The 21,067-nt window shown below is 35.5% G+C and overlaps 2 protein-coding genes across 5 annotated transcripts; one reads left to right on the top strand and one right to left on the bottom strand.

The window, feature by feature from the left end:
* The first annotated feature begins 993 nt into the window (after nt 1-993).
* Nucleotides 994-3,901, top strand: LOC113772404 (PRA1 family protein H). Its single transcript, XM_027316997.1, has 4 exons — nt 994-1,505; nt 2,035-2,171; nt 3,288-3,359; nt 3,475-3,901. Exons 1-4 carry the CDS (start codon nt 1,042-1,044, stop codon nt 3,561-3,563), a joined length of 762 nt encoding a protein of 253 aa, XP_027172798.1. The 5' UTR covers nt 994-1,041; the 3' UTR covers nt 3,564-3,901.
* A 2,539-nt stretch (nt 3,902-6,440) lies between these two features.
* LOC113769893 (germinal center kinase 1-like) lies at nt 6,441-19,542 on the bottom strand. 4 transcript variants are annotated; one of them, XM_027314209.1, is made up of 21 exons: nt 19,458-19,542; nt 18,796-19,040; nt 16,441-16,497; nt 15,827-15,854; nt 15,616-15,738; nt 14,347-14,458; nt 13,751-13,788; nt 13,571-13,624; nt 12,551-12,619; nt 12,185-12,301; nt 11,972-12,040; nt 11,517-11,596; nt 10,745-10,873; nt 10,416-10,656; nt 9,676-9,768; nt 9,417-9,578; nt 8,931-9,055; nt 8,652-8,790; nt 7,619-7,743; nt 7,357-7,530; nt 6,441-6,971 (listed from the first exon to the last, which is right to left on the bottom strand). In XM_027314209.1, the coding sequence occupies exons 2-21, from the start codon at nt 18,888-18,890 to the stop codon at nt 6,935-6,937; spliced, it is 2,067 nt and encodes a 688-aa protein (XP_027170010.1). In that variant the 5' UTR covers nt 18,891-19,040; nt 19,458-19,542; the 3' UTR covers nt 6,441-6,934. The 4 variants fall into 4 exon arrangements, with proteins under 4 accessions (XP_027170010.1, XP_027170012.1, XP_027170013.1 ...); XM_027314211.1 differs by having other exon boundaries at nt 10,560-10,656; XM_027314210.1 differs by having other exon boundaries at nt 6,950-7,036.
* Between the last annotated feature and the right edge of the window lie 1,525 nt (nt 19,543-21,067).

Genomic DNA, 21,067 nt, shown 5'->3' with positions numbered 1-21,067 from the left:
ATTATTTGTTCAAGAAAAGAATAATGCAAACAAATTTGAGATTTCTTGAAAACCAATTTTACAAATACCAACTGAATTTAAAACCAAAAATTGAGAAACATATTTTGAGAAAAGTGGGGGAAAAAGAAAGGGATAATTTCAGAAATCTCCCCTGAGATTTTTAATAATTTCACTTGGCTCCCTTAAGACTTCAAAAATTATACTTACCTCCCTTGTCCATTTAAAATGACAATACTAATCTTAATATTTTTAATAAAACTCTCTTGTTGCCATGTTTATGCAAATGATGGATTTTATAATTTTTTACCATTTTCCTTGTTATTCATTTCTCTTATGTTTCATTAGAAGTATAAAAAAACTATCAATATTATTCCTAATATCTATCCAAATTAAACGTTAAACTAGTAATATTTTTTTATAACTTTTAATATCCTCCAATTTTTTTGTAGCTCTTTTTTTTGGGTATCAAAATCAAGGATAAGTCAATAATGATTAAAAACAAATACCCCAAAATCATTACCAAATTATGATAGTTCCACCACTAAACTAGTCCATAAATTTTTATTAAAAAAGAAATCCTTAAACTTTAAAAGAAACAAAATAGCACTTTCTTCTCTATCTTAAAAAGAATTTATATTTTCAATAAAGTCCTATGAAAAATACCCTATTATAGCAAAAGATTTATTGTTATAGTTGATTATTAAATAACAAATATTAGCATGAAAATCTTGATACTTTTTTCCTTTAGAAGAACAGATTGAACTTTATAAGATAAGGGCATTTTAGGGTATTCATTAAAATTTTTGCTCTATTTTAAAGTGTGGTTACTAAAGTGTCAAATTAAGGGAGATAAATGTAATTTTTAAAACATCAAGAGAACTAAGTAAAATAGTAAGAAACCTCAAGGGAGGTTCCTGAAATTATCCCAAAAAGAAAAGAACGAGTGACCATCGAGAGAATGGGTCAATCCTGTCTGATTTGTTTCCCACCAACCAAATCACAAGATACAAATTCCCTCGAGGAAAGAGAGAGATAAAGAAAATGGTATTCTCCTCCAACCCATTAGCTCTGAGCGTACCCGACCCGGATTTTGAGTCTTGGCTCCGAAACAAAGGCTACCTCGAAATCCTCGACCAACGCACCTCCGACCTCCACCGTCTTTCCACCTCCACTTCCGCCGCCGCCGCCGTACGATCCTCCCCCTCTTCCTCCTCCTCCATCACCATCGCCACCACCACCACCATCATCCCCTATGGCCTCTTTATCTCCCTCTTTTCCCACTTAAAAACTCTTTTCTCTCTCCTCACTCTCAACCCCTTCTCTAAGCTCACCTCCGACGACTTTTCCGGCGACATCCCTTCTTGGACCAACGCTTTTATTGGCTCCTTCAACTCCTACTCCTTCCCCACCTCGCCTGCCCAGGCCCGCCTTCGAGCCCACGAGAATGTTAAACGCTTTGCTCGCAATTATGCCTCCCTCTTCATCCTCTTCTTCGCTTGCTCTCTGTAAATTTCTGAACTCACCCGCTATCTTCATTAGCTTACTTTTTTCTTTCTTTGTCTCAAAACTCAAAAAAAAATTTCCAATTTAAGTTGTTAGTTTTGATTATTTCTTATAGTTATTCTTTGCATGGGGATAATGATTTTGTCTTTGCTGTTTGTTGGAAACGGAGGAATTCATTCTTTTCCCGTTTAGTCACTGATATTTTGTTTACTCGAAGCTAATGAACAAATCAAAGCTCGTTAGTTGTGGAAAGATATGAGGTGAACTTCATCAAACTAGGAAGAATTCTTTAGACAACTCAATATGACTAATTGATTTTTGGAGGAATAGGATAACGTAGTAGAATGTTGAGTTAGATCAAAAAATGTGGAAAATGTGTAAATTTTAAGGTTGTTTGTGCTGTTAGTGGATTGATGGATTTCAAGATGCTTTTGTATTTTCTCCCGGTTGACATTTCTAGGTGACCTGTTACCTATGTGTGTGATTTTGGGGTAGTATTTTATTCCTTTTATGATTTTGTTTCGGTAATAGGTATCAGATGCCGCTTGCTCTTGTGGGGTTGATAGTGTGCTTGGCACTTTGGGATGTGTTCAGATATTGTGGTGATCGATGGCAACTAGACCAATATCCTGTTTTTAGACAGACCTTGGTTCGCATTGCACAATGTGGTAAGTTTTGACCTTATTAAATTCAACTCTGTGTTTTTCTTCTTGTGGCATTTTTTGCTTGGAGATGCATAAGTATCTTGTTGCATATTTCGTTAGGAGATGATAAGCATAATGCAGGAACGAATAATTGACTAATGTTTGGCAATTGAGGAATATGTATTGAAATGTTCATGGCTAATTAAGCAGAATTGATTGGTTTGGAAACCGTTCTTTTCTTAATGAAGTTCAGTGAGTTCATGATGCCTCCTTAAAGCATGTCATTCTTAGGCTCTCTCTGCAAGTCAAAGTATGCCTTCTTAATTTTGTTAGTTTCTAGCTCTTTGGATTATTTCGTCTTCCAGAATATTTTAAAGCCTTTTTAGCTAGACACCCGCCCCCGGGGGGGAGGGAGGGGGGGCAAGGAATATCTAATGCATCATCCTCTCTGGACATTGTGGGGCTTGATGGACAGCATTAGTGGTGGATGCCAAACCTTGACTCGGCTCATTCTCATCTTACCTCTTTTTATCTCTCATTAGTCAGTGGGCTCATGATAATTATCCTATTCCTGAGAAAATTGTTTCTTGGGATTAGGCTAAGTCATAAGTAAACAGGCTAATTACATTAGGTAAACAGCTTGCAGGGCTCTTCCTTTTCGACCCTCTAATTCTTCCCCCTCAACTTCTTCATGATCCCGCAGTTCTTGCTCTTGCTGAGGCCTTTGGGAAGTTCAATGAAGTTTTTTCTCCTCGTCTGTGTCTCCAAATCTACTTTTACTGCTTGATAATGTCCCCATTTAGCGCAAGATTTGCTACACGTTTTGCAGATTGCAGGACTTAATTGAGATTGAGCCTTTTTGTATAATTTGCTTTGTCTTGATTGGAGGAGGACAAAACAATTACTGTTCTTAAGAAATGCTGAGTTGATTAACTAATTTTTGACAAAAGTCTTGCACTGTTCTACGTGGTATAGATCATTTCCCAGTTTGTCATGTTTCAAGGCTCTTAGTATTTCAGGTCACATTTGCTCTAGTTGATGATTCTTAGCAATTTTACATTCATGTAACTACTAACTCTCTCGGATGCTTATCAACTTAACTGTGCCTTCAAAACGGTAACGTTCCATTGACTTTTGCAGCAACTGCAGTTATTCTATTCTTCTCCAATGTTCAAGTAACCCTCCTATGCGCTCTTAGTGTAAGTTATGCAGGTAAGGCATTAGTTCTTCTGCTTAGCAATTTTTATACTCAAACTGCTTTTTCCTTTCATGAAACAGAACTTTGTAGCGACTCCAAAATCTGATCCCCTCCTTAATATGATTGCAGTCTTGGTTTTGCATGCTTCGTTAAGAAAACTTACCCCAGGAAAACAATCTACGCCAAGTGACAGAAACAGGAGCAGCAGTAAAAGATGAGGAGAAACGATGAAGTGTTGAAGATTACTGTCTGTACATTGTAGCTGGCCAGACTGCCCGGATCATATCTGCTTGCTGAACCTATTAGCTATATGTCCCGCAGATACTAGCGTCCAATTTTATCAAATCACAGACTAGGTTCAGTTCATCTGTTCTTTTCTACCTTTCTCTTCTCACGGGTACTTAGTTATTGACTAGTTTACCGTAGAAAGACGAAAATGGAGCCTTTTGTCAGTCATTCCCATTCCCATTATAACAACTTCTTTTAGGGGGTGCTTGTTTCACAAATTGGAATCGGAAATGGAAATGAAATCATAGACTCTGGTTTTGGAATTAAACTTTTCATTCCAATATCTAGCTTAGTTTACATATTGGAATTAGCATCATTCCAATTCCTGATACTTGGTTTGATGAGTGTTTCGGAATTAAATGCAATTAAATTTCAAATTTACTCCTGATATAACAATTTTTATAAAACAAAGGGATAATTGCAGGAACCTCCCTTATAAGAACAGAGTATCCATTTTCCCATAAATAAATTTATTTATCAGATAAAATAAAAATAAACTCGTTTTTCAATAAAACACCAATTCTTTATGGCTTTCCTTTATTATAAAAACAGAGTATCTATTTTTTCATAAATAAATTTATTTATCGGATAAAATAAAAATAAATCTGTTCTCCAATAAAACACCAGCTCTTTATGGCTTTCCTGCATAAATTGTCCATTTTCCCATTTTTTCATAAGCTAATTTATTAGTTGGATAAAATCAGAATAATGTTAAATCACAAAGCCTACAAAGTCTTGGATTTGGGTTTCCAATCTGTAATTGCAAATTTATTGCAGATTTGGGTTTCCCATTCTTATCTAATGACATAACCCACAGCTCAAACGACTGCTTCATGTTATTCCAACTATGTGACATCATCCAATCGGCGAAAAGATCCATCAATCCTTGAACATCCAGGGCTTGCAATAGCACTTGCAATCGAGAACCCGCCCATTGGTTGAAATCCCCAGCAGCATTAGGGAGGAGGAATTCTCACTAAGGCTCCGTTTGATAAAACTGAATCTGAATTCTGAATTCTGAATTCTGAATGCTGAATACTGAAACAATTAATTTGCTGAATATTAAGCACTGAAAAAAGATATATGAACATCTGAATCTTAATGCTGAACATATTTATACTGTTTGATAAACATTTATAACTTAATGCTTAATAAGCTAAATTGTACAATTTTGCCCTTCTATCTTTTAATCCAAAAAGGAAATGGAACCTATGATTTAATTAGCTTAAAATTGTTAGGTATGAAAATGACAATATTTATTTTTAAATCAAAGTAATATAAAAGAATAAATATATTATGGAAAAGTCCAAATATCGGTGCAAATATTTTTTTAAATCAGAGTTTGATAAGAAAAGTCCAAATATAAGCAAAAGGAAGCTGCAATATACAAGTTTTAAATTCATACCAAATTATTTAGAAATTTAATTACTTCAATGGAAAAATGTTGAAGCAAAACAACAAATAATCAATGTCACTTACCTTGGAAATAATGAATTTGAGATCGGTGAGTACGGTAGCAATAAAAAAAATTGGGAGGAAAAAAATGACAAAATTATGAAAGAGTAGAAAGATGGGAAAAAAAATAAGGAGTAGACAGATGTGAGGAGCGTGGAGAAATTGTAAAAAAGTCATTAAATAGGGAAAAAATAGAAGTAGAAAGCCATTAGACAGAGAATGGCATGTTGTTTAATTAGATAAGGATTTTGGATAGAAAATATTAGATTGTTTAATTAGATAAGGATTTTGAATGTAATTAACAAACAAGGATAGATTTGGTAGATAAAATAAAGTAATTGAAGTAAATCTCTTGATTCTTATCAAATTAAGCATTCAGTTACGATTCTTGTGCTGAAAAAAATACATACAAATTCAGCACCATTTAATAAGTTCAGCAGAAAAATTTTTATTTATCAAACACCCAAAACATCTGAATGTCTGAATGAATTCAGTTTCAGCACTTTTTTATGTTATCAAACAGACACTAAGGGATGGCGGGTAAGGGTTCCACTAGTTCTGATTGTAAAGCGGATTGCCAGAGGCCGGGTTAGGAGGCAATGACATCGCAGTGGAGGTGGTAGTGGTGGTGGTTTGCGATGGAGATATTGGCGGAGGTGGTTCGGCGAGTTGAGCTTTCTGGGAAAGAAACGGAAAAGTGAAATTGGATTTGAATATGGTGAAGTCATGGTGATGGAGAGAAAGAGAGGGTAGAGGAGTCATAAATGTTGTCCGAGAGAATAAATTGAGGGTTTTGTCCAAAACCTCCCAATTTGCTCGGGAATGATTTTTTAGAAATGATTTTTTAGATATGATTCCAAAAATTGCATTCCAATAGACTTAACCCAAGCAATAAATAAGGAGTTTATTCCATTCTTTGATTCCCAAACCCTTTAACCAAGCAGCCCCTTGCTGATTTAAAGTACAGTAAGTATGGTATAAGGTTCTTGCCGCTCGGCTTGACTGCTGAGATAAAACCAACGAGATGATGTTCCTTAAATAGTTTCACATGTACAGTTGTTGCCAGCCTCGAGATGAGTAAGAAGCATCAGGCTTATGACAGCCACATTTCTCCAATTCCAATTGCCATTACAGACTATATCAATCACTAAGAATCAGCATAGAAAAAGCACTTGAGAACCAAGACATTCATCAATCTACTTTAAAGCAGAACAAAAAAGACCATAGCAGAATTTTAAGACCAATTATAACTTCACGCATCATATGTACATATAAGCCATTTCCAGAGCTTGTCTTAGATTTGTTCTCCATTCTGGAAAAGAAATATAACGTAAATAAGCCTATCTCAGATTTCTCCCCCATTCTGGAAAAGGAAATATAATGTGGATAGGTAGCTTCGGCAAATTCACTAGCAGCACCGTGAAAAATCATCAAGCTTGTTAATGGCCATGACATCCAACGGCCATTGGTGAAGGCCATTAATGACCTGGACGTCCAAAGGCCATCAATGGTGGTCACAAAGCCCACCAAAATCTGTTTTCATTAGCAGGTATTTAATTGCTTTCTTAGTAATAGCACTGTCAAAAGATACATCACAAAATTTGTACCAAATGATTGTCTCAATAAATACAAAATTTACTAATGTTACATCTATATGGACACCTCAACCTTCGCTCAAAACAAACTAAGAAAAGAACACCAAAAGTTTGTTGAACAGGGAAAGGAAAACATGAATAGGACACTATAAATAATGAGTTTCTCTAAATCCTATGTACATTGAATTAAAACTAATCCAAATACAAGCACAGAAGTACAGACACAAACTATCTGGCCCAGGCCCTCATCTTTAATTACTTAAATCCCGGGAGACATGGCCTTGCCATCTGCAATTGAAAAGGTACATTTCGAATCAGACGAGTATTATGCCGACGACGATGATGATGATGATCTACAACGACAGTAAAAACCATTGCAATCTTTTATATTGCTGTGGTGCAAATCCTCACCATCATGCAAAAGGACGGTTTTACAAAAATTGCAGCTCACAAACCGCACTTGCATTTCCATATTGTTTAAGCTCATTGCTCAATGATTGTAATCATTGTTGTCACTCAAATCAAAAATATTTTGTGGATAATCCCATTTTACAGTAGCCATGGAAATCCAAAAACATGTGCCGCATTGTTTGAATCATAAAAAACACACACCTAGTCTTCTATTCAATCGCGATGATAAATTCTTATAGGCCAAAAAATTTCACTGACCAACCTTGAGAGTAAGAACCGTGCAAGGGGGCTCAAATTACTGTTTGAATGCATGTCCTTGCTTTGAGGCTTTTTCTTGCTGTCAGCTTCTGCCTTCGTACTCTCTGCTTCTGCCTTTCCCTTGCTAAATATTCGAGCTGCAAGGTCTTGCAGGTCTTTCAGTGAAGAATCTTTTGAACTACAAAGATATATCTTGATCTTTAAACCAAACAACACAAAATGAAGATTTTATTCTAAGCAAAAAGATGAAAAGAAAATATATGAACCTTGCCAATCGCTGTAGTAATCTTGTCACAAGAAGTTCGCAAGACCCAGGCTTGGAGCGTTCAATATCCATAAAAGAGTTGGCCAATGTCCGCATCATCAACCTTTCCGAATCATCAGTAATCACCTACATAGGATCATACATATGTTAATATAAATGTTTCACTCAGTAATAAATTTATTTCATGCTCATGCTCTCACCATGTGGCAGAGAAAACAAAAAAGAACTAAAAAAAAATTACACTCTTACAATACATAGTCAAAGGCATGTGGTGATGAACACTCCCAAGTGGGAAAAAAAGCATGCAGATAATGTTTCCCCATTTCAGCATCACGTACACTCAAATGACTCATCAAGGTCAAAAACTAGGTTTCCACAGAATGGCTTTTTGGGTTGAATTCCCAGAAATAAAACAGAGATAAAGAGAAGAAATGCAGTTTGGCCAGAAAAGAGGTTTTGCCAAATTATAAATCAAATTTTGATGGTGAGCACTACAGAATTAAATTTCTTATTGATGCAAATTTTCTGGAATATGAGATATTGTATGACATGAGCACCAGATAACTCTGTGATCACGTTGTTGGTTCAGCTTTGACAGAAAATTTAGGCTAATCCTGTAACAAAGATGTTTGTCCTTAAAAAACTAAATCCATGAGGACCTAGGAAAGTTGGAAACCATTTAGATATGCCCAAAACCAATTTCGTAACTACATTATTTTCTCAATGGCTATATGACTAGAAAGAAATTTTGCAAGAAAAATATAACACCAAAGCGTAATGCTTAAAACAATTAATTGAGTTTGCACAAGACTTCAGATCTCTCAGTCAGAAGACAAGATTTTATGTCTAAACATCCACTGAGAATATACAAAAATGTGGAGTCGTATATGTTCAAATAATAAACACCAAGTTAATAGAATTAATTTGATTTTCAAAGTTAAACAGCATATCAAAAAGCCTCACAAATGATCATTAAAGTATATTCTAATCGATGAAGATCTGGCATGTCCTGTAATTATCTTAAAAATGCAAACCTCTTTTAATGAAGGAATGAGTAGAATTGACAATGGGGCAGAAGAAGATGCAGCAGAACTACGTGCAGCATCTTCTTCGTCACTTGTTTGGCGTGACTTGGGAAGTGCTTTCTGTGCATCAAGGTATTCTTCGGTATGTCTGCGAGTTGATGTTCAAGTTCCAAGTAGCAACACAAACACACAGTAGGAACAAGATTAGTCAGGCATGATATTTCAGCCAGTGTCGAAACCAAAAGATTGTACCCAATATGGAAGGAGCAGACCAAACATACGATGTACCTAGATAAATCAGAACTAGATTGTTCTCTTCTTTTACTTTCTTGTTCATCTCTGTTGGCCTTGCCTAACATGGACCTTTCTCTCATATTTCCCTTCTTTAACCCCGCTTGAATAGCAGCTTTGGCCTAAATAACATAACAGACAATTAAGCTTTGGCATACAAATCATGAAGATGATGATGCAACAGACATCAGGCAAATAATTCTGGCAATCAAGATACCTTGAAACTGTAAATCAGAAAATATTTTATGCAATAAAACTGAGGAAGCATTGAATATACCAATAGCAAGAAATGGATAAAAACCACCAAGTGGAAGGAGGAATTGACATTTTCAAAGATATCTGAAGAAAATAAAAGACATTTAGATCCCTACCAATTCATGCCAACTACCAAGTTTGTAACCTTAACATTATACCATTCCAGTAGTTTACCCAAATCTAGTATCTCAGTGTCATCAAGTAGGAAAATTGTTGCAGATAAATAACCTCGGCAAGGTTTATTGAACTGTCCTCAACTGATGCACTTGAAGTTCTCTCTTGGATCCCAAGTCTGGATTTACGCGGAGAGTCTGAATCATCATGCTGTCCACGATAAACCACAGTGCCGCTGGTAGATGAATCCTCTACTGAATTGTACGTGCTGCTAGACTGAAAGGCAGTAGAAATTCTATGAAGATAGTATCAAACACCGTAAAAAAGAAAATCAAAGCAACTATTTTCCATCTCAATCAGAAGGTAGACACACCAAGGAGCTTTGGTCACTAAACAAAGAGGAAGGTGAAACTCGTCTTGGAGACCGAACAACAACCGTTCCTGTCCCACCCACTGACAATTCTTCCTGAATAAGGTAAAGGTGAAAATTTTTCAGGGGAACATGTGGGCAGGGAAAACTTAAACGTGTAATTGATGAGTATAAAGTAGCAAGAACTATAACAGAATTTGTTGTCAAAACATAAGATCACAATTTTCTGTACTTTCAATTAGGTATAAGCATAACAACACTGAATGTTAATCTTATATAGAAGGGAATATATATGCACATTTCTAATTTCACCCCTGGTTATGGAGCACTGAGAGCAATAGCTTCAGGGAAAAAAGTGATTGTGAACTTAATCCAACCAACTTCAAGTTGCAAATGTTTGATAAGTTGACTTGCACGATTTACAACCAATATCATCTAAAACAATGTTGATAGCAAGAGCCTAAATTAAAACCCATCATGCAGACAAAAAGCATGTTACTTAAGCAAGAAAGGCCTCATCCTATGGCTATTAATTTAAAGTTTCAATAAGATATCCAGCAATTATAGTTCAGGATAAACTTAAGGAAAGAGTTAGCAAATATACACGACAAACAGGCATATCACATGCATATATACACAAGCAACACATGCACAGGTACAGGCGCGTGTGCATAGGGAGAGAGAGAGCGAGAGCGAGAGAGAGAGAGAGAGAGGGAGAGTGAGAGTGAGAGAGAGAGAGAGACATCTTCATGATAGTAATCCTGCTTGTCATCCTGGTAAGCATCTCTAGCATCTTTTCCAGAAGCAGAAGACCACTGGTTACCACTATCTAGAATTTTTCTTGAAGAAGCTTGACTTAAAAAAGCCTCTGGTTTTCTATCCCTAACCTGAGGTGGCCTCACAGCACTTCGCACTGTCCCAGTGCCAGAGGTCGCACCAAGGCTGAAGTCCCATCCAGCATTTCTCAAAGTTTTTCCTTGGCCGCTGCAAGTACAACTCACCAATGAGTACAAAAGTGACTAATGTGGCAGCCCAAAAAAATTAAAAACAATGAAAGAGAGATTCATCTAACCTGATTCGTACAGTATCTTCTACGCCAGCATCTCTTGTCACCTTCATGGTACCAGATGCCTCGCCAAAAGGTTTTATACCATTTCTGGGGGTTTCAACATCTTCCTTGGCTTGGAACTTGTGGCGCTCTCTACAAGATAAAACAAAAGGACATCCATCACAGAATAAAACAATTTCTTCTCTCGAGATAGAAAGATTATGTTGATCTATCAAGTAACATCTTCATTGTATTCCGTACTTTCTTCAATTTTTAAACAGTCATCTTGTCTCCAAACATAAGCATAGAGCAATAAATTCAGGTCTGTTGATAGCTAACTAAAAGCCTTAAAATTCAACTATATTACTGTACTTTTGAATCAAAAACATAATTTTAATTTAAAACTGCTTTTTCAAAGAAAAAGTGCTAATATTAAAAAAAAATGTGATTTCTAGCATTGACTGAATCAAGGCTCCAACTGTCTTGACCCAAGCAGACATGCATGGCTTCAATTTCGAGTCAAGCAAAAAACAGAACCTACAGCCAGAAAAGTGGTAAAAGAAGGGTCTGTATAGTACTTAAAATCCATTTCGGGAGAGAATAGTGTACCACAGAGACTGTTAATTTATTGCATAGTAGAAGTAGCAAGGAAAAACTGGGATGGTAATTAAGCCTCTCTATCTAAAAAAAGTTGACAATGTTCTGGCAAAACCCAACTATTGAAGAACAAAATTCATTTTCAGAGTTGAGAGATTTAAAGAAATAATGCAGGGTTGGCTGGTTGCAGCAAGATCACCTGATTCTCTCCAAAAGCCTTGGACTCTTCCTAGCATTCCTGATAAAACGATGCTTCAAAAGTTCCTTTGCACTTGGCCTCTATAATTAAACCATAAAAGAAACATTAGATAGAAAAATATTCACAATGCAAAACATATCCAATAAAATCAATTCAAAAGTTTGGATCAGTTTACGTGTTATCTAAAAATCTGAAATTTAAAGTATAGATGCTCAGCTCATTACTGAATATTTGAAGCTATTAAACTTGAAACATGATCAAAGTTGTATCACCACAAAGTCTTTCATATTTGCACACAACAGATTGGATACCCATCATTATAATACCCTATAGTTCCGTGATATAGCACTTGGGGCATATTATCATAAAAGTAATAAAAAAATGATCTGCTTATGTCCGTGATTACAAGAAGAGAGAGAGCACGGTAACAAGGAAGTGAAGGAAATTGAACCTACTTCAGCAGGATTCTTCTTCAAACACAATGATACGAATTCTTTCATAAGACGAGAAAAGTGATCATCCAGCTGCAAGGTGTACAATAAACTGTCAACTTCTAGTATAGATGATTATAGATGCAGGAATAAATTCATAGAGCACATAAAACAGCAAAAAAGTAAGGCTAAAGGATGTTGACAATGCCAAATATTCATCAAAGAATAGAAGTATACTTGAGGAGGATTTTCCCGAGGAATAATGAAAAGAACTCTCATTGGGTGGAGATCTGCAAGTGGAGGTTCCCCCTTTGCCATTTCAATTACAGTTATCCCTAGAGACCAAATATCTGCCTGCATCAAACAGAGACTTTAGCATATGGCCCTGGCTCAAAATTTCAAAAGTGGTGTCCTAACTCAGAGTGCACACAATTACATGCATATTGTGTATATATTAATAAATATGGTGACAAATTCATGCAAAAATAAAGAGGAAATTAATCCCAAAATTATAAGTATAAAAGAAAGTGCAAAGTAAAACATGAGAGAAAGCGAAGAAATGATCAAATCAGAAGATACATGAAACATTTCTCAATGACGTACCTTCTCATTATATCCTTCTGAATTCTGGATTACTTCTGGAGCCATCCAAAATGGAGTTCCTACAAATGTCTGCCATATTTAATTGCATTAGCCTGAACATCTCACAATTCATGGAAACCAATGATTCTCATAAATTGAAAAAGGTAAAGACTATGACCAAAATAAAAAATAAAACTCAACCAAATAACTAGGAAATTTTGTTGAATAACTTCACAAGACACAAAAAAATTAAAGAGGACACACCCAAGGAGACTGCCATCTCCATAGTAACTAAGCAAAAGCACTATCCCTACATTAACCCAGAGTAGTTTCTCTGTAACAGACTGCAAAAGCCAGAAAGAAGCAACAAGTAACTGTTGATCCACTGCCTCATCTAACAGCCAATAATGTTAAAGAGGAGTATAACCTATTTATCTACGCAATTCTAGCATGCCCCCTACATATAAATTGATTCTTTATAACTGGATGACAATGTAAATTGAACATAGGACCCTCTGCCTGCTAAGATATAATGTCGCCCTCCTCTAAAAGCTTAACTAAACATGGAATCAGCAACCTTGAAGAAACAGACACCAATTGAGCAACTGTGAAGAAACACCAGGGCAGAAAATTTCTCATTCGTAAAATCTATAAATATGAAAAAGATTGTATTGCACGTATTCTCAGATGTCATAAATGCAGCTAGAGAAAAATTAGTGGTGTCGTTCAAAAAGGATCTAACATGGACCATGCTTGGAAGATTAAAGAACAAACCAGCCAATGAAACTGAATGTGAAAGAAAACAAGAAGGAAACATATGATAACTGCTACATCAATGGTTAGGGTAGTTACCAGATTGCAAGAATAACCTCATGGTCTATCAAACGGAAAACAAAAGAGAAATGCTTGTCTATAAATAATTTTCATAACGAGCCTAAACAGAAAAAACTCAGAGACCATTACGATCTACAAGCAACATTTCCTATAGAGGCTCAAAAGCTGGGTTAAATAATCATATGAAAGTAAAAACAACATGAGTACCTTTCTCCTTGAAATTGTTCTTGTTAATTGTGCAGAAACACCGAAGTCAGCAACCTGAAGTCAATGTCCGAATGCTTGAGGAAACATAGAACAGATAGCTTGCTCTATTGAACACAAAGAATCTCTCCTAAGAGACCACATCAAAGAGAAACATTGGAACTAGGAGCATAAAACACTTACCTTAACGTCACCATTTTCTGTCAACAAAATATTGGCAGCTGCAAAGGATATACATCAGTCATCATTCAACAGAAAAAAGAAAGAGAAACTGCCATCTGAAAACTTATGTTTGTGATACAGAGAAAAATGTATCCAGGATATCCAAGGTTAAAGTTTTTCCAGAATTTTGCTCAAGCTTCAATTAGGCATGCCTCCAGAGATAAAGAGCTCATATACTCTTTTTAAGTCTCAAACCAACTCCCGAATAAAGCTCTTTATCTTTGAAGATGAGCCTAATTGAAGCTTGAGCAAAGTTCTGGAAATCCTTAACCTTGGATTTCCTGGAGCCATTTGTTGTCTACATCAGTATGAATGAAAAAGGCAGGTAACCTTTTAAATAGCAACAGTAGCCAACTAATACTAAGGTATGTATTGCACTAGGCACATGGAAAACCATGATATCAACAGTGTAACATGAAGACAAAGCATGAATAGAAATGAAATCCACATCCTTAAGTTATTAATCCATATTTCTAATTGACAAAATGATCTTTGTTGAAGAATAAAATACTAATTTAGGTTAGTCATTAAGGGATTAGGGACATGATAAAAAAAACCTTTAATATCACGATGAATTTTCCCTTCGTTGTGGAGGTATTCAACTGCATGAAGCAAGTCACGTAAAATGCAAGCTATGGACATCTCATCCAAAGGCTGATTTGGTTGAATCTGCAGAAAAAATATCCAAGAACCGTCAATACAGCACAGAATAAACACATTCACAGACTTCTTTCACAAATTTATAAACATAATTGTGCCGAGCAAAGTCAACGTCTTGAAGAAAACAAAGCATATCTGTTCCTTTTTAAAAGAGGCAAAAGAGTTAGGCCTCACAGGTCCTGATTCTAGATGTTCCAGATAAAGAGGCAATTTCAAATCTTTGAAGTGAGAGTTACAAATCTTTAACAACTATGATATCTGCAGACAGCACATATACCACATGTTAGTTTTGGTCTATTTTCCTTTCAGAAGGTAAAGGGTAAGGACCTCTTAGCATATGCTGTAGCATCATCACTGATGTACCCATGCCATACCAAAACAGAAACTACATATGAGAAATGACCAGCCTGAAACCCCTAAACAGAAAAGAGAGCCATCAATGTGGAAACTGAGGAGTCCTAAACAATAAAAGAATTAAGTCATTCCTCTTTCAGTACCAAGTATTGCAATTTATGTCTCTTGGATTCATGCTTTGTTATTCTGTAACACACTTTACAGCATAAAAGTATCACATAGAAGAGGGCAGACTGTTGAATTGGAGGGTGAAAAAACAGTCCTTTTTCTGCTGATAATTTTCTAAGGTTTGGGAGATGAAAAGACATTTCATGGTAATAAGAAAACCTCCCAGCAATCCAGATTGGTGATTTTGAAAATTTTTGTATTGCTAGAGGAGGACGCAAAAATGGATGAAAAACCAAAAAAGGCAATGCAAATGTTGGATACTGTCTTCAAGCAAGAGATCCAAAACAGTTTACTCATAGTGATCATGGCAATCACCAATTTACAAGTCAAATCTAGAGTCAATCACATTAAAAGCTTCCATTAATTGATTATGGCACCATTGGTTAAATGACCTGACCTGGACATCTAGATAAAATTGACCTTAATATTCCACATCAGGACTTTGTTAGTCGGGCTTTTTCTAATCCAATACTATAAATACGACAGTAACATAATGTAACAAAAGGCATCAATGCAGAACAGTCTCCAACTACTAGATTTCAATCTTGTTCCATCATAGAGCATGAAAGCTTGCTCCTAATTTGGAGAAAGCATTTCATCACAAAGCCAAGACAATTACTTTCTCAAAAAATCAAGTTACCTACCAGGTCAGCAACAGAACCACCAGCCATGTATTCCATTATTATCCAAAGCTTAGTTTGGTGCAGATAGGATCCATAGTATTCTGTAATATATGGAGATCGACATTGTGACAAAACTGCAATTTCCTGAAAAAATATATAATTCAAATAAAACACCTATTCCATGACTTTTTGTACTCAATCCATAACATCTAAATGAAAAAGTGGAAGATACCTTTTGAATGTCCTCAATTTCATCCTCCCTGTATTGCAGATAAATCCAGTGACATTTAAATAAGTTCAATTGTTAAAATACATGTACATGATGCCAAAAGAAATTAGATGATGCAGTACATATCCTAAAGAGTATTCATGTGGAAAACAAGAAGAAAGCACAATGGAGATGAGATTGCAATCAAGTCAGCTTTGATAAATGAAAAGAAAACAGGAGTCACTTAAGTTGCAACTAGCAATATAATTGGCCTTAAGAATTTTCACATTCTCATATGGAAATAAAACGATCAAAAGCATCTTGGTTGTTGCAAAAAGAGTAAAGCATTCATCGTAAAACAATTAACTAATCAGAAAAAAGAGAGCGATGCAATATTCCACTTGTCAGGCGATAAAGTAACTACAGCAAATAACTAATCCAAAATGAACTGCATAATCTTTCCTTTCTGTTTGAGTCAATAAGAAGAGGATAAAAAAAGTAGGAATTGTCAAACGGTGGATTGCGACTCCTAAACCATCCTTTTCTGATAATAAATGTCACGATCTCAATCAAGAAAAAGTCCTCAAAGCATTTCAAAGTCAAAATGAGAAAATAAATAACCAAAGTCCACTACTTACGATTCTTCGAGATCAATAACTTTAATAGCAACCTCCTTGTTAAGATCCTTATCAAACCTGCAATTCAGGAAACACATAAGAACATCTAGCTAACTCAGAGGAATCTTCCAATTAATCAGAATAGATAATTTAAAACATGCATGGAAATCAGATACAGAGGACTGGTTATATACTCAAGTTAGATGAATTTGAATGGCACTTCCACCTCATGACATGGACCTTTATGAAGGCTCCACCATATAAAGAAGATGGGCCTATCACACGCATAGGATAGATACACATTCACTATCCTGCTAGTCCTCCTTTCCTTTCCAAAAGATTCGAAAAACATCACTTGTTTATATATATTTTTTTAATGGTCCTGTATGCTTATAACTCCCAAAAAAAAGATGCTACTATTTCTGGTGTGGGAGACACAACTTTAAAGTCACCTAACCTTAAGGAAATAAGCTGAACTCCAAAATAATCAAATAGTAATCTCCTTACAACTACATACAATACCCCTATCTGACACTATTAGAAAACATCCATCTCCTGCCATGTTTGATACCATTGGGTATTTCTATCCCTCCGATCTCTGCTGAAGGTGAAAATATTGATTGTTGAACTGGCCAAAAAAGAACCAAATTTCCAAATGCCCGATAAAGCAATTGCATTAAAAAACATAATTTGCAACTTTCTTAAATCAGCCTAGCTCTACATCTCTCAACAACATCAAGAAGCAAATTGCTGCCAAAGTCCCTCATGATTGTTTATTTTCCCCCCTAGAACTTTGACAGCACCATCCAGAGATGCAATTGAGCCCATAGTGTAATCAATAACATATAACTTCATAAACCAGTAGCAACTTTCTGTGAAATCCAAATGGAAATTGCTGAAAATTTTCTAAAATCTCAATCAGGCCCAAAAGGAAGTTGAAATTTGTAATGAGAGGTTCCCATGGCCCAAAGCTATTAGACCATCCCATACTCTGTCCAATAGGCAAACAAGATCAACTGCTAACTGCAATTCTTTGGTGTTCAATTAAAGAGGCGAAAAGACTTTGGACAAAGAGAGAGAGGGGATAAGATGTATACAAGGCATGAGTGGGTAAAATTGTCAGTTTTTATAGTGTTACCTTTACCGCATGGGTTGCCTGCATGTGCCAATGACTATGAAAAGCAGCTTCAGATAAAGACACGCCGATAGGGGTGACGGCATGTCTGATTTGTAAGGTGGCCAGACCCAACTTTTGGACCTCAGAGCGTGCACCGAAGCACACTCCACCAACAAATCTTAAATGATATCGACATTTAGCTAGCACAATCTTTTGGATCACTGGATCACAACCTTTCTATCACTCCATTTGTCTTTCGTATAATCATTACTATATAGAATGCCCACGTCGCAGTAACATCAAACGCGGCAATGATGTTTATAACCAATCAAATCAAATTAACTGTGCAAGAAAAAGATTCTAACTAAACTCCTACAAAAAGATCCATCTAATAGCATTCACAAAACTCCGTGTCTGCGGACACTTGTTCAATTATGAATAGCTCTTTCTTTACCAAATTCATTTACGTACTTTCCATTTTCAAGCAGAATGGACAAAGAAATATCCACCTTCTTCGATCTTAGATTCTCAAAAGTTTGGATGCATATAAACTCTCACTAATTTGTACCATTAGACTATACTTCTCACTTAAAAGTAAAAAATCTACATGTGTAGCAGAACCAAGCCATGCATATATCCCACATCTCTAATTTGACTGCCGTTTTTACCTTGTGTGATCTAGTAGATATATGTAGACCATAGAAGCATAGACCATTACAAAGCCTACATGATGTCGTCACATAGTACCATCTGATCCATCCATCATGGCAAAAATCCTGAGTTTTGTCAAATCACTTGGTAGACTTAAACTGGACATGCAGCATGCAGTGTGCTTCAATAACAAGAAGCCAGTTTGGGAAACTTAAACCACAAATTGATCAAGTAAAAGCTGAAAATTAATCATCCTAAACTATGCAGCCATTGATTGAAGCCCATTACCAAATTAGACCAGCAATTAATTTTGTATCAGATCTCTTTATTACGATGACGCAACACTTGAAAATACTTCCTAAACAACTCTCTGAATTTAGTAAGAGACAGGATTCATCCTTTCAATATCAGTAAACAACTATTTGACAATATCAATATAGAGGACAATACACAAGCAAAATTAACAAAAGCCAATCCAGATTTCCAACATCACTGATGAGTTAAAGCTTGCAAGCAAAAGCAAAATGAGACAGATATCACCTTGAATAGAAAAATCAAAAGGCATATTAAAAACAAATAAAGATAACATATTCTGTTTCAATCCTTACCCTTTATAGACATCCCCGAACGACCCCCTACCAATGAGCTCCAAATCACTAAATCTGGAGCCCGAAGCCTCAATGAGAGCCGCAGCATCAGCCATCTCAGACAAAAAAATACTCTCTTTTACTTACAGCCTCAGCCTACAAACCAAATGCACCGCCAATCTTCCAACCATTCTGCCCCACAACGACAAATTTCACAAATTTACCGAAGGGTTCCCCTGATTTCACTCGATCTTTTCAAAAACAATCTGAAGAGGTCATGAAAACACACTGAAATCAATCATAAGAAAATATTAACATCAAGCATTCTAGTACAAGTACAAGAGTGTAATGTAGGATCCTTTGGGGCTAAAATATAATGGGAAAAAGTCGTTAGGTGAAGTGGGGAATTCTGAAGTGACAGCCTAACAAATTCAAAGTTTTCTCATATGCCCACTAATTTTAAACTGTTTTAGACAGTGAAACAATAGCGGAACCGCAAAGGGCTATCATCAGTACCTTCATTTCTATGCAAAAAAAAACTCACTGATATGGAAAAAAAAAAAAACTTTCTTGAACCTAAAAATCGAAACGATGAAACAACACTTTCTCAATGACCAATTAGCAACAAATCAAAAAGGGTTGCTGAAGATTTTAGTTTTTCAGCAGTAAATATGAAGAATTACTCTGATAAATGTCGCCAAGAAGCCGTGGATCTCGTCGTTGTTCCCCGCTTTTTCTCTCCAGACAAATGTATATGGACGCAAAATGAATGTGAATTATTTCTCCTCTGTCTTTAATCAGCGCTTTCTCGGCGGAGGCTTTGGCTTTTTGTAGAGGGTGGATCGAGGAAGAACGCGATTGCTAGTTGCTACTATGTTTGTATCGTTTTTGCTGTTTTCTTAATCACTGGGTTATTATTTTGCAGGACCGGCCCGACCGGATAACTGAACTGGGGAATTCACTAATTGCTAACCGTTTTCATGATACCCAACTATCGGGTTTTTGATGAGTAAACAAAAAAAATACAATGCCCAAGGTCAATAATAACTCGTGAACAAAAAATGATTTAAAAATTCTCGTACGCTTGGATGTGTTCTTGACAAATGACCCCAAAAGAAATAGAAAAATTAAAACTTTTGCAAGTAGGAGACAAATTTATACACAAGACAAGAAGTGGACATGAGAAATGGTTAGTGGTATTCATGGCAACTGTACGCCTGTGTAGTACTAAAAGGTCTCATGTTTGAATAAAATCATTGTTAGAAATCAGTTTTATATCGAAAAAGTTGCAGAGTTTTATGTTTTTTCTTTTCTTAGTTTTGGCTCAGCGAAAGAAAAAATATTTTTCATGCACTTGTGAACTCGAAATCTTTCACTTAAACTCTCTCGTCCCATAATCATCCAATCCATCCCCCAGGAAAATAGTGCACCTAGGTATGTCAATGGACAGAGTCTGGATTGAATTTTTTTAATTCAAATCCAGATTCAGACCCATTAAATTTAGTTAAACCCAAACTTAGACCTAAACCTTTATAGGTCTAAACAATAAGTCCAAACCCAAACTTTCCTGCATTTGGATATCCAATGGAAATCCGTTGTATATTTCTAAATACACTAAAGTAAAAATATATTAAAAATATATAGATTTCAAAAAATAAACACCATCCAAATTTTATTTTCAAATAATAAAATTAATATTCAAGAAGTTGAATGCAATATTATGAACTCAAAAAAATAACTATTATGGACTATTTCTACATATTTTTAAAATTTTAACAATAAGTACTTTCAAATTTTTATTTATTTGCCTTTACTTTTTCTCCTTTTTTTTTTAAAGTTTGTACTAATCACAATTACAACTAGAATTAGTTTTTAAAAAAAACATCATGAAGTCTTACTACATTCGATCCAATGACCATAGAAATTTTATAAATTTATTAATATATAAATTTATTTAAATTATATATAGTTGGATCTGGATAGAATCTAGTATGTGTTCGGATTTGTATATGGATCATAAAAAATCATACTATATCCAGACTCATAACTCTTTTACAAGGTCTGAGTCTTAATAGGATTTGGGTTTGAGAAATTAAATCAGAACCTTATCCAAGTACATTGGATCTGAGTTGGATATAGATAAGATCCGATCTATTAACATGTCTAAATTCACCTTATTCTACTCAGTCTGCAATTTTTTGATATATAATATAAGTAGAAGGATTCGAATCCGAGGATTCGAGACCTCTCACTTATGGCCACTCCCCCTTTAATTTGCAATTTAAATGGTGAC

The sequence above is a fragment of the Coffea eugenioides genome, chromosome 5 (genome assembly GCF_003713205.1).
Source record: "Coffea eugenioides isolate CCC68of chromosome 5, Ceug_1.0, whole genome shotgun sequence".
NCBI lineage: Eukaryota > Viridiplantae > Streptophyta > Magnoliopsida > Gentianales > Rubiaceae > Coffea > Coffea eugenioides.
Note: the sequence above shows the minus strand (reverse complement) of the source record. Positions and strands in the feature narration are given on the sequence as shown.